At 38.8% G+C, this 13,791-nt stretch overlaps 1 protein-coding gene across 9 annotated transcripts in view; it reads left to right on the plus strand.

Annotated features, from left to right (window-relative positions):
• Positions 1 to 13,791, plus strand: part of LARP4B (La ribonucleoprotein 4B) — a 60,390-nt gene that overhangs the window by 24,718 nt on the left and 21,881 nt on the right. For 3 of the 9 annotated variants that reach the window (XM_030009270.2, XM_030009271.2, XM_041122406.1), the window contains exons 3-6: positions 7,476 to 7,623; positions 7,805 to 7,966; positions 10,190 to 10,271; positions 11,189 to 11,325. In XM_030009270.2, coding sequence (XP_029865130.1) covers positions 7,476 to 7,623; positions 7,805 to 7,966; positions 10,190 to 10,271; positions 11,189 to 11,325 — 529 coding nt within the window. The other 6 variants (XM_030009267.2, XM_030009268.2, XM_041122405.1 and 3 more) reach the window with 5 other exon arrangements.

Genomic DNA, 13,791 nt, shown 5'->3' on the forward strand with positions numbered 1-13,791 from the left:
GAGTGCTTCTGCACTTGCTTAGTACTACCTTGTACTTGCAAGTTATTATCATGATTGTGAACAGTTTGGGATAGCAAGGGCTTCCCCCCTCCCCCTTCTACCTGATTTTTTTAATCCAGCCTGGTTCTGCTTGCTGTGGTTCAGTGCAGCATTGGTTTTTTTCTCAATCTTCAGGTGACAGAAGTAAACAAAAAATGCTTGCTTCTCTTTTGGTTCGTTACTTTAAACAGATGTGAACTTAGTTTACCAAATAGATATGAATGAGTAAAAGAGGAGCTGATGCTGAATTTATTTCTATGTTGATAGTAGTAGATTTTCTGTCAGAAGTAAAGTAAGCAAAGGAGATTTAAAGGAAGAAGTGACTGTGGGCTTCTCTGGTAAAGATGGATTTTTTTTTTTTTTTTTTTTCCTCCCCCCTGAAATTTTGGAAACAGAGCAGAAATCTTGCAGTGTGGCAGTGACAGGGACCATATAGACAACATAGATAAGACTGAATTAGGTCTTAAACCTTACATAGGCTATGTGACTCGCCATGCATGAAAGCAGCTGTAGAACGTCACAATGGCAATCATGAGAAAAAAAAAGTAATGATAGTGGAATATTAGAGCATGGATCTCTGTGTGTTAAGCAGCCTTTACCCTGCAAGTATAGTTTACAGTAGAAATTAAAACAGATCTCTTACTAGTTAGTTGAAAGGCAACTGCTTTAATTAGCCTTAGTACCCCTATATACTGCTATATGGATACAGTGAAGGTAAATTGCAAGGCTAACTTAAAACTCTAGTTAAAGTACATCTTGATTAAATTTGCCATAAGGTGCACAACCAGTTGAAAAATAGCACTCAATTCAATGTATAGCTGAAAGAACATTTGAAATAGTTTAAGGGTCTGTCTTGTCTTACTTTCTTCTGTGTTTTCAGTATCTTTTAAGTAACAGAGTAGAGTGGTGCCGTGGTGGTACAGTCTGCAAGCTCTCTGAAGGATGGGGTGTAAATTTGAAATAATAGCATTGGATTTGAGAGTAGGTCTGAGTGATGTAAGGTTATGTAAAGGCAAACAAGAACAACTCTGTTTAGAGCAGAAAAGATTGCTGGGTATTTTCAGCTTTTTAATTAGGTTTTTATTTCTGAAGAAACAACCACTTTTTTAGCAAGTAAAGGGGCTTACAGTAGTGTAAGTCTTCTACTATGTAAATACATGTGTATAAAGATGTTCTAGCTGTCCTAAGGTCAGAAAGAACTCTGTTTACATACAACAAAGGAAACTTATACTGGGGACAGACTTTTGGAAGAAGTAGCATTTAGTTGAACTACCTTTTAAATCCGTCTGAGTTTTTTGTAAAAGAATGCACAAATATTTTGGAGGTTAAGTATAATTAATCCTGCCACCGTGCCATGAGATGGTTAGATGATCTTGAGACCCCTTCCAGTGCTGTAAGTCACTGAGGGATTATGTATTCTTTTTTCGTGTAGATAACAAATAAAAAAAGGCTTGGAACAGAATTAGCTTCTGATAACGTACAATGACTGTTCAATGGAATACATGAGGTCTTATCTATCTTTAGCCTGCTTTTCCTAAAGAAGTAATCTTGGTGTAGGTTCAGCTCTGGGGGAAGGGAGGAGAAGGAGAAAATGGTCCAAAATGTGTTTGATCTAATAGCTTCCACTAGTTTAGTCTTCAAATCAGATTTAAATGTTTGAAGCCAGAATGCATTTATCCTTGTATAGAAAGCAGGAGTTGTATTAAATATGAAGGCAAGCAGTTTTTTTGTTACACAAGGACATTGTGAAAGATGTCATTTAAATATTTTAATGATTTGGATGAAGGAAACTCTTCAGGAAATTAAACAATGAAAGTTCATAAGACTTGGTAATACTTGTAAACAGACTGTAATCTCTTTAGAAGAGTTATTTGGCTTGAATATTGCAGTGCATATGATGAAATACTAAAACATTGCTCAGCAACTGGGATTTGGACTTTGAGTGGCAATGACATATGAACCCCTGCATGGTTTTAAAGTGTGCTATTTTTGGCAGCTGGGTGTTGGCTTGTCTCCTCAATAGCAGTAGAAAGTTAGTTTAGTATATAGAGGAAGGTGATTTGCAATGAGAAGACTCCTCTGACACTACTTATTGAACATGGGCTGCTGCTTCAGTAAAGAATTGAGTAACAGCACGAATGAGGAGAAAACCAGCTTGTTACAAAAATCTGTGGAAGAGGAAGCACCAGAGTCAAGGATAAGTAAAACTTTATCTTCAATTTTAGGAACTGTGGAAAGCCAGGATCTGCATACAGTGGGAAGGACAGTTAATGGGGCAGCTGCTATAATCGGCATTGAACGCGTTTGTAGTGATGATTGCGCAGTGTCAAATTCTAAATCTGGGTTCTGGGATAGAAAAGCAAAATATCCGTCATACAAAAGCATGGAGAATACTCCCCGTGAGAGCTCTAGGAGAACGTATGACAGACCTTTTACCTTCTTTAATTCCTTTAGTCACCTCCTGAAGGTCTCTGGTACATATGGAAATCTGCAGAAAAGTGAAGACAAGAAAGATAGGGTAACTAAAAAAAGAGCACCTAAAAAATTTGGTAGTAATGGTCAGCACATGAACAATATAGAAAATGGTAATGCTAATAATGAAAATGTAGCTGCAGAAGAGCATTGCTTGTTTGATCATATTTCTACTTCACATGCACCCGGCATCCTAGACAAAAGATTACAGGGTGAAATTTCCTTAAATAGAAATTTTCTGGAGGATTATGCAGTTACATGTGACCATTCAAGGCAGAATGAAAGAACAGTAAATGTTGAAGACAGCAAGAGTGACAGCCTACAAAAAGTTTCAAGTTCATATAGAGAGATGTCCCCAACATTTTCCTATCTTGATGTAGACAACAGACAAAATACAAAAGATAGGGAATTTTACAGTATTTGTGTTGTAGATGCTGAAGATCTGAAAGGGGATGAAGAGCTGCCAGCTACCGTGCATGAAGAGACTGCAGCAGACATAGATAACTCAGCTGTTACTGATGAAGGAATGTGCAGCATGGCACGACCTCTAGACACTGGGGAGGAATATCCAATGCAGCAGTCGGCACAAGTGGAAGTTAAGTTTAATTCCCAGAAAGAACTGTTTGAGTATAAAAAAGAGGATAGGTCAAACATGCAGAAAAAGGAAACGAAAGAATATTGTAGCATAGACATCCAATCTTATGATAACTTACTGGCTAACAGGTGTCAGGTGCGTACGTTAAACACTGACAATACAGTAACAGATGGCTTAAGAGCGAAAGTATATGATGAAGTCGTCCCTGAGAATCGACAAGAGGAGGTATATACCACAGGTAATGCTGTCAGTTGGAATGAATCACTCCGTAGAGCTTGTGATTCAGTAAAATTTGCAGATGGTGCTGAAGAGGACCAATACAGCCCTAATTCAGAAAACATGAAATGCAATGATTGTATTTCCAGTGCATTGTTAAACAGTAGAGCATGTAGTTCAGGAAAAATTGAGGGAAGTCATGATTCTGAGATTGTACCATTTGGTTTAAGTAGGCATCCCTCAAGTGTTGTAAGGGAAATAAATACTAAACAGGTGGCAGAGAACATGAGGGGTAACTTTAAATTACCATTAGAGTTATGTGAAATGGACAATGGTTCTTTTTCGATGAGTCAACATGTAGAAAAACTTGCTGAAGAAGGCTGCTTCCTAAAGCCAGAAAGTGAAGTAAACTCAAATGTGGAAGAGAAAACATTTCAAAGAACATGTGATGGTAGCCAGATGTTTGCACCTGACTCTAGTGAACATCACAGCATTTTGGAAGAGTTCTTGAAAGATAAAGAGGAATGCACAGGTACAGTTTTGCATAGCTGTGAAGCTTTGAATATGACTGAAATGCATGAAAGCTTGGAAGAAAGTTCTGATTTTCAAACTCAAATTAAGGGTTGCACTGAAAACAAGACATCAACTGAAGCTGCAAACTACAGTGGCATGGAGGAAGATGTCTGTGTGAGTATCATTGAGCTAAAAGGCGACATGCTTGAGGAAGCTGGTAGCTTGAGCAGAACTCCATCATGGGTAAGTGATGGCACTTCATCTCATGAACTACATAACACAAGCGCAGATGAAACATTCCTAAAGGAAAACAGCCTAGAATCTCAGATTTCAAAAGAATCACCAGGGAATAAAGGTAAAGTATGCAAATATTCGAAGTCAGATAACAAAAACAGTGTCTCTTCTGTGTCCATGGAACATGAGGATATGAACAAAATGGACATGAACTGTAGACAAGGTGAGCAACAGGATGTATGTTCCTTCCATGCAGTGGAAAATGAATGGAATGTGGGGACTGACTCGGCCAAAATAGCTGGGGATGTAGTAGAATCTGTAAAACAAACAAAACTTGAAGTTCACCTAAATGAGACAATTGATAACAAGGCAGAAAATATAAAACAGAATTTGGGTACTAACATTATTGATCGTGAGAAAAACTTCTTAAATTGCAATAAAGGCTTGACTCACGATCAGAATACTTACTCTAACTCCACTGTACCTGTAGCTTTGGAAAATTGTATGTACAAGAGTGTAAAATTGATAGATGACACTAAAAATCTGGAAGATGGCAGTAATCTCTTACATAAAGCCCATAATTGTTTACCTTCTTTGTGTCAAAATTCATATTCTCATGTGCATGATAAACCAGTGGAAGAGCCTGAGGTATGTGACTGTGCCAGTCCAGAGCCAGAGGTCAGGAACACCCAAGTTTCTGTTGGGCCTCTTACTGAAGTAGGATCAGAAGCTCATGAAAAAAGTGTGTGTGATGTAAGTGAATGTAATCTTCAGGATGGTGAAGTAAAACTGTGTGTCGGCATCTGCTTAAAGGAGGAGAGCCTCACTAGTTTTAGCATGTCAGCTGGGAATCTAGAAGCTTTTACCATGGGGAATTTAAAGCAATTAGAAGCCAAGGCTACTGAACTGAAAAACAGCAGTTACATATTAAATAATGAAATGAATGACTTGACCACAAGTTGGGAACAGATGCAGTCAGATCACAAGATTTTCTCAAACAAAGAGCTTGGAGTTTTTGTTGACCCAAAGCAGGTAGACAAATACGCTGCTACTCCTTCCTATGAAATACACAGTGCCTTTCCTGGTGCTGCAGGATTTCAGCGAGACAGTGAGCAGTGTGTATTGGATCTGATGGAAGACGTATCGAGTGACCAAGAGCACTCCTATGAACTGGACAGACAAAATCCCCAAGTTGAAATATGGTCACATTTCATCAGTCTTCAGACTGGCAATGCTGATTGGACAAATGAGCTATTTTCTGACACTGTTACTGCTGGTAATGGTGAATATCTGATGGGCTTTTTATGGAATAATACAATTTCTAACAATACCGTGAAGAATGACAGACAATGCATAGTTAGTGAAAACTTCCAGAATGAACCTGAAGATCTAACAGGTACTTCGTATGCCGTGGGAAGTTACCCGTATCAGCTGCTAGCACCAGAAAATGTTGGTACTTGGGGATGGCAAGCTAAAGATGAATTTGTAAGTATTCTGCAGAAGTGATTTGATGTTAAAGCTTAAAGCAGAAGCTAGGGATTGGAATAAGCCAAGTCAAACTGGTTTCATTAGATGGTTAAATATATCATGTGTTATTTTGTCCTGAAGCTGACCATTCTCTCTCTCCTTTGCAAAACCGAATGCTATACAGGATGTAGTAGTTCAAAATGTTGCTGAATATTGATAAATTTTTTTCTTTCTTTTTTTGGTTTGTTTACCTTGTGTGAAAGTTTAAATGTTGGGCAAAGTATCTTGATTGCAGATTCTCAATTCTAGATGAACTTGAGATGGACACTTCAGTATGTGGAAGGGAAACTCTCCAGACTGTTAGTAGTGCTCTTTACCTTCATGTAGGAAGAAATGTTTGTGGATTTCCTGAAATCTTAAAGTTCTTGCTTGGTAGCAATTAGGAAACCTTTTGCTCACTTCTGGAGATGATCTTCTGAAGTGCTGTAGAAAGGAGTGGCTGCAGGAGAAGCGTGGGAAATGAGCTAGAGTGGATTTTGGCTAGCTGGAGTAAGAAAGAAGCAAAGCCAACCTGCGGCAGCTGCTGCTCCTCTTTCTTCCCTGCTGAGCAGAGCCAGTGCTTAGTATTGTTCTCTGCACTGACTGCGTTACAGCAGCTGCTGTGACCTTGTCCAGCAGTTGCAGTGCCAGCAGTGGGTTGTACTAGAGGCTAAGTTTGCTATCTCCTGGGGGAACTTTTTGTATTAAAAATGGAAACTGATGGAACTTGCTGTCATCTTTGAATCCTTACTATTCAAGTAGTTATGTTGAGCACTTCCACTTTTTATAAGTCTTTTCTCTATCGTTCAGTAGGTGTGTTTAAGTTGAGATTCTTTAGATCTTTTTACCTGCTGGATGTGTTTTCTATGCACTATGATAATGACTGAGTGCATGTCTTTCAGAATAATTAAAGCTTCATGGAATTTTGAAGTGCCTGTGTTTAAACTCTGTAATGTTCCTGGCATCGCTAAATTCACAAAACAAATTTTAATAAGCTTTTTTAGTATGTGTTACTATGAGCAATACTCTTTCCCAGTATAATCATCGTATTAAAACATACCAAAGATATTCTGGGTATGGAATAACTTAATGCGTTTTGCTCAAACATTAGCAAAACAAGTGAAAACTGTCTCATGTTACTATCAAAGAAGTATTGTAGGTGTTGGCACTGCAGAGAGCAATCTCTGTGAAGCACAAATATGACCATTTATATAATGGTTATATATGACCATTAAATGTGTCCATTTCCAATCCAGGTTAAAGGACACTAAAGTCTGCTCATTAAAGATGATTCAACTGGATCTGGTTATTCATTCTTTTTGTCCTGCCTAGGGGAAAACTAACCAAAATTTTTGTTAATGCTCTGTATTTTCTCTCGAAGTAATGACAGAAGGTGTCATGCACATCTCATTGCTTTCAATTTTCCGTAATGCTTCTTAAAACATGTTTATATAAGTCCAGGAAAAAAAAAATCCTGTGCTTTTGTATTTTCTTAGGGGTTTTTATGTTATTTCACAGAAACAGATGCAATAACAATATAGTCAACATTGAGTTAATATTTGTATTAGAGAACTGCCTGAAGTCTAGGGCAAGTACAGGTTGAGTTAGGCTGTCAAAGGCAAAGAATGAAATGTTTGTTGTAGTTTGCACTGCTCGTCTAGCCTTTTCTGGTGATTCTTAATCAGGGAAATGAATTCTGTGCTGCACAATTCAGTTGTTTTTGTAACTGAAATGGTTATGGGATGGCAACTCAGTTAATATATTTAGATGTGAAAAAAAACCTTGACAATACAATCAAGAGTTGTACATCTGATACTGTTATTTGAGACTGTATGTATATATGCACAGATGCATGCTGTGCATCCACAAAGTGCATAATCAAAGAAATTTCTTTTTGTAGGAGTCAACCAAGGTTTCTGAGTTAAATCCTAATGCAAAGGTGTGGGGAAATCATATGTTACACTTGGAAGCAAGTGGTGCCACTGATGGTAGCGTGAGCAAAACGTGGGAAGAAATACCTGACCAACCTCCAGATTCTTGTAAAGAAGGTATGAATAAGAGTTTCTAGCTGTTGCTTCAGCATAAGTGCAGAACTTTCTCAATTTTAATTTCCTGTTAAAAAAAAAAACGCAACTAAGTAAGCAACTTTACTTCAGATTTAGTGTTAACTATGATGTTACTGTGATTAGAAGAAATGCTTTTTCAGTGTGTTTGTCATCTCTGCTGCAGGACTGGATGCTAATGGTGATGGTGACAAAAAGCATCAGAATGCAGTGCTAACAGAGCTGCAGGAGCCGTCACCAGCTGTTTCGGTGTCAGACCAGACGGATATGAACCCTTTGGCTCTCGATCATTCTGAGTATGAGTCTATACATGAAACCACCCAGACAGGTAAGAGGAAGCTAATATTTGCTTAGATTTGGTTTTAAAAAAGAAAATATATTTTGAGTTGAAGAGTGAGCATCAATTAAAAAAAACAAAACCAAAACAACAAACCCAAACCAAAAGAAAGATGACACCACTTCGGTTGTTCAATATATGTGTTCTGTAAACAGACGCCAGAAAATCCTCTCTCTTGCTCTCAGGCTTAGACCTTGGAAACCAGTCTCCTCCTGTTTGAGTATAGGCCTTATGAGATACTGCACAGAATAGATCATAAGTTCTGGATATAACTGAGTATTGTTTTCTGAAATGTTATTCTGAATGCAAGTCCCTAGTGTAGCCGTTTACATTTAGATATCTACCTAAGCTGCATGTTTTTAGTTGGTTCAGGTACTGAGGTGAAATTCACATACCATTTGTGTCTCAAGTAGTAATGTTAATGTGTCAAAAGATAAGTCTTGTACTTAAAATGTGAAAATAAGCAACAATTTAGTCGAACTTCTTTGCATACTTTTTTAAATGAACTTTCATGGTTGTTTTCAGTGCAACTGTTAGTAGGTGTAGTCTATACCAGAAGACATGTTTTAAGAAACTTCTGGAAACTAGCATAGAGATTCAGCCATGCTTATATTTCACTGAAAGGGACAGAAGGCCTGCAAGGTGCATGTAGGATTACTACTTGAACTGAGATGAGGGATGGGAAAGAGAGGAAAATGTGCTGGGCGTTTCTTGAAATTCATGAGGTCTGCTCCTTGTTCGTTGTTCATTGTGCTTAGCTGATTTTTATAACATGTATTTAAAATGACCAGTATAGCATCCATAATAGAAATCAAGACAACTGAAATCAGACACAGTTGTGGCATCATCCTTGCTTGTGTTGAAAACTGAAAGTTCTCTTTGACTCTTCTACGTAAGGGTACTATTGGGGAATATTAAATAATAGCTAACTGGCAAATAGAAAATGATACTAATGGTGCCTAGCACTCTAGAAGGGAGCAGTGTTCCTCAGCTTAGTGTTAGAACTTGTCAGCCTGTCCTTTATGTGCCCAAAATAGTTAACTTTTAACAAGAGTCAAATAGTGTTGTAAAGCAGTTGAACAGCAGGTTGGATCTGTTCTCCTTGATGAATAGTTACACAGGTGGTCCCAATTCTGAAAGCTGATTTTTATTTTTTTAATTATTATTTTAAAAATGCATAGAATTTTGGTCTTTGCTAGGTTTTGAGCAAGGAGGAAAGAGGAGGTGGGAAAGGGAAGTAGTGGTTAGTACATGATATGTGTATTTCTCAGGTGTTGGCACTATCTGCGTTGGAACAGAACACATGAAGGACAAAACGGTGGAGCGATATTAAAAGTTGCTTTAGGAACAAGAAAGGTTTAGGAGAGCTGAAGGAAAGGATGAAAGATACTGAAGAAGGGAAGGGTGTAGAGGGTAAATAGTTGGTGTGAAATACTTTTTAAAAAAAAGTAATATACATTTATGTAACATGCTTACTAAATGTTTTATAAATCTCTGAAAGCCACACTAAACTTCTGATCTTTAAGTAGTTCTCCCACTGACACAATTAGTTTACCCTCAACTGACTGTAGTGTATTGGGTCTAAACTAAAATAAACATGAAATCAGTGTTTTCCATGTGGTAATTTTGAAACTTCCAGGTATAAGAAAAATTTAATTTCTCCTTCTTAACCAAGAGATTGTTAATTGATCACACATCTGTTGTTAATTGATTGGATATCTGCTGATATTTTGTAACTACATTTTTGAAACTCTCTTTTCTGAAGTGTCTTGGGCATTTAGAGTGAGGCCAGAAGTACGAAGTGTCTCCATTACATTGCTCGCTTGCTTAATTAGTCTGCTGCATTAGTCAGGGTTTAGTCAGCTAGGAATTGGTTAGTTTCTGAAGACTGGAAGACAGATATACGAGCTAAATCAGTTCAGTATTTACTTTGAGATGCCTTTGTAGCTGCTCTTCTAAAACTGCTTCAAGTTTTTATGTATTTGGAGAACAGAGGTTAACAAGTGAAGTTAGTCATGGTTTTTCTTTTCTGTCTTAAATAAAGTGCTCCTGTGCAATTTTGGTGGGTGGTGAACTAATACACAATGAACATTTATTGAATTGGAAAATTTGTTACTAGTTATACAGCCAGTAATATACATGATGGCTTGATTAAAGTGTCTGTTACATAATATAGCAGAACTAAATTTTAAACTTAAGTATTTTAATTATTAGGTGGAAACGAACAGTTGCAGCCAGAAGGTCAGGAAGATTTACGAGAATTACTGAAAAAAACACTGGAATTCTGTTTATCTAGGTATGTATACACCTAAAATGTAGCAAACTGGAGGATAACTAACGAGATCCAGTACCTAACTTGGGATGTATGTGAACGTATTTCTCAGCTGTCACTTAAAACTGAGTGGAAAGGATGAGAATTTGGGGGAAGTAACACAAAATTCCAGAGTATTGTATTGATGTACCTCTTAAAGCTTACATGAAACTTCTGGGCCTAAAACATAAGCTAGCAAATACATTGTTTTGAAGCGAGAGTAGTTACAAGCAATTACAGATCAGGTGAATTTTTATGCCTGCTACTGGTTTTTTGCAAATTAAAATTGAGTAACTGAAGCCATTTGGTAAGCTTTGTTTAAGCTAATAATTTTAAAATTTGCATTGATACAAAGTAGGATTTTTGTATGTGCATCTGTAGATCCCTTTATATTTTAAGTTAAGGATCAATTTAAAAAAGAAAAAAAAAACGGTAAGGGCTCTGAATCATACACATTCCAGTACAGACTGATGCAAGATCTTCAAAACAGCTTACTTGTACTTAATTATTCTCAGTGCTTGTGTCTAGATAAAAACATCCTAAACCACATGTCTTAATAACCTAGAATAATTCCTAATCTGTATACTCCTGCATAACCAGTTACAGTCAGTGGTCATTTGAAGTAGTAAACTCCTAACAATATTACATGTTTGGGTGGGGGGTAATGTGCTGCTTGAACAGGAAGATGCCAGTACTGTTGCATGAAGGGAAAAAAAAAGACATTTTCATGTTTTCTAGGAAGTGAAATATAGTAGGTGAATGGACTGAGGAATTGGTGAAAATGCTGAAAACAAAATTTAGTTTAGGAATCTGGCTTGTACTATGTAATGAATTTTTGTCTCAAGTTTATTGGCAAAAGTTACATCTGTGATATTTCCCAATTTTTTTTTCTCTCCCAACAGAGAAAATCTTGCCAGTGACATGTACCTTATATCACAGATGGACAGTGATCAGTATGTGCCAATAATGACAGTAGCAAACCTTGATCATGTCAAGAAACTCAGTACTGATATGGATTTGATTGTTGAAGTGCTGAGATGTAAGTAAAAATCCCTCAATGCTGGAAAGCATTCTGGCTGTTGCTATAGGACTCTTTAATCTGGATTTTCAATCTCTCGTCCTTTTTCTTGTTATGTATTGCAATAAAATGCCATCCTTTTTTTATAAAGCATTAAACAGAGCATGCAGCTTCCAGTTTAGACCATCACAGTTAAGGACTGCAGTTTTATCAAAGCTACGTCATGTTTGAGGTATTGAGTAATCTGCGTAAATGAGAATAATTTGAGTTTAAATTGTGGGACATGGTGGGACAACACACATGACTGGAGGGTTGTGATGGATGGTTATTGGCTGTTTCGTAAAGGCAGGCAGGGAAGAAGAGGAGGAATCACACTCTATGTTAAGGAGAACCTTGAAAAAATAGAAGTTGGCTGTGGCAATAGTGGAAGCCCGATCACATGCCTCTAGGTCAAGATCAGAGGGGTCGTCTCCAAGGGGGATCTTAGAGTAGGCATCTGCTACCAACCTCCCAACCAAGACAATAAGGCCAACAAAGCAGTATTTGGGTCACTTAAGCAAGCTTCAGGTCAACAGAACCTGGTTCTTATGGGTGACTTCAACTACCCAGACATTTGTTGGAAGAACAGTAGAGCAGCTCACATGTCATCCATCAAGTTCCTGCAATGCACGGAGGACTGCTTCCTCATACACGTGTTAGATGTGCCAACCAGGAATGAGGTACTGCTGGACTTGCTACTCACAAACCAAGAAAACCTGCTTTGTAATATCTCTGTGATGGCCTTGGCTTGTAATATCTCTGTGATAGCCTTGGCTTGTAATATCTCTGTGATAGCCTTGGCTGCAGTGATCATCGTATTGTGGAGTTTGGGATCCTGCTGAGCATGCTGAAGGTTAGTACTAAGACAAAGGTTTTAGATTTTAGAAGACCAAACTTCAGCTTGCTCAGAGCTCAGTTGGGAAGGATTCCATGGGAAGCTTCCGTGGAGGATAAAGGAGCTAGCAAGCGCTGGGAGTTTTTCAAGAATGCTCTCCTGGTAGCGCAAAAACATTTCATTCCCTTTAAAAGTAAGGGAAGTAGGCAAAGCAAGAGACCCCCTTGGCTTAACTGCGGGCTTGTGAGTCTGCTCCAAGCCAAAAGAGAAGTGTACCAGAGATGGGGAAGCAGATGAATACCTGTTGAGAACTACAAGGGCATTGCCAAGGCGTACAGAGATGCAGTTAGAAAAGCAAAAGCTCAGCTGGAATTGAAATTGGCCAAAGGTATCAAACTACAACGAAGGGTTCTTCAGGTATGTAAACAACAAGCAGAAATAGAAGGAAAATATTGGCTGCTGTTAAACAGCAGAGGTGAATTAGTCACCAACAATGCTGAAAAGGCAGAGGTTCTCAACACTTCCTTCACCTCTATCTGTACCAGCACTCTTGGGCTCCAGGCCTTGGGAACAAAAATCCAGGTTGATGCAAAAACAGACCCACCGTCCATGAAGGAAGAGTTGATATGTGAACTATTACAGGAGCTTGACCCCTGCAAATCAGTGGGCCCTCACATTATCCACCCAAGGGTGTTAAGAGAGTTGGCTGATTTTGTGAGGCTGCTCTCCGTAATCTTTGAGAAGTCATGGAGACCGGGGGATGTCCCAGAAGACTGGAAGAAGGCTAAGGTCACCGTCATTTACAAGAAGGGCTTAAAGGAGGATCCAGGAAATTGTAGGCCCATCAGTCTTACTTCAGTCCCTGGGAAAGTTATGGAACTAATCCTCCTGGGGGCTATCACAAGTCAAATGAAGCACGTGATTGGGAAAAGCCAGCATGGATTCACCAAGGGCAAATTGTGCTTGACAAACCTGATCGCCTTGTACAACAAAGTAATCTGCTCAGTTGGCGTGGGGCATTGATGTGGACATTGTCTACCTGGATTTCTCCAAGGCTTTTGATATGGTTTCCCACAGCCTCCTCCTAGAGAAACTGATGTGTTATGGTCTAGACAAGTGGTCTGTGCGGTGAGTGGGGAACTGGCTGACAGGCTGCACCCAGAGGCTGGCGGTAAATAGCTCCTTTTCAAACTGGCAACCTGTCACAAGTGGGGTCCGCCAGGGATCAATACTGGGCCCAATGCTGTTTAATATCTTCATAAGTGATCTGAATGATGGGATCAAGTGTACCCTGATGATACCAAACTGAGTGGAGAAGTGGACGCAAGGGAGAGCCACCCTGCAGGAAGACCTGGATAGTCTGGAAGAGTGGGCTAACAAGAACTTTATCAAGTTCAATGAGGACAAGTGTAAAGTCTTACACCTGGGAAAATATAATCCAGGCGTGCAGCACAGGTTGGGATCTACTTGGCTGGGGAGCAGCTCTGTGGAAAGGGACTTGGGGGTCCTGGTGGACAGCAAGCTCAGTATGAGTGAACAGTGTGCTCCTGTGGCAAAGAAAACCAACAGGATGCTGGGTTGCATCAACAAGGGCATCACCAGCAGAGATAAAG

Source organism: Aquila chrysaetos, chromosome 3 (assembly GCF_900496995.4).
Source record: "Aquila chrysaetos chrysaetos chromosome 3, bAquChr1.4, whole genome shotgun sequence".
Lineage (NCBI taxonomy): Eukaryota > Metazoa > Chordata > Aves > Accipitriformes > Accipitridae > Aquila > Aquila chrysaetos.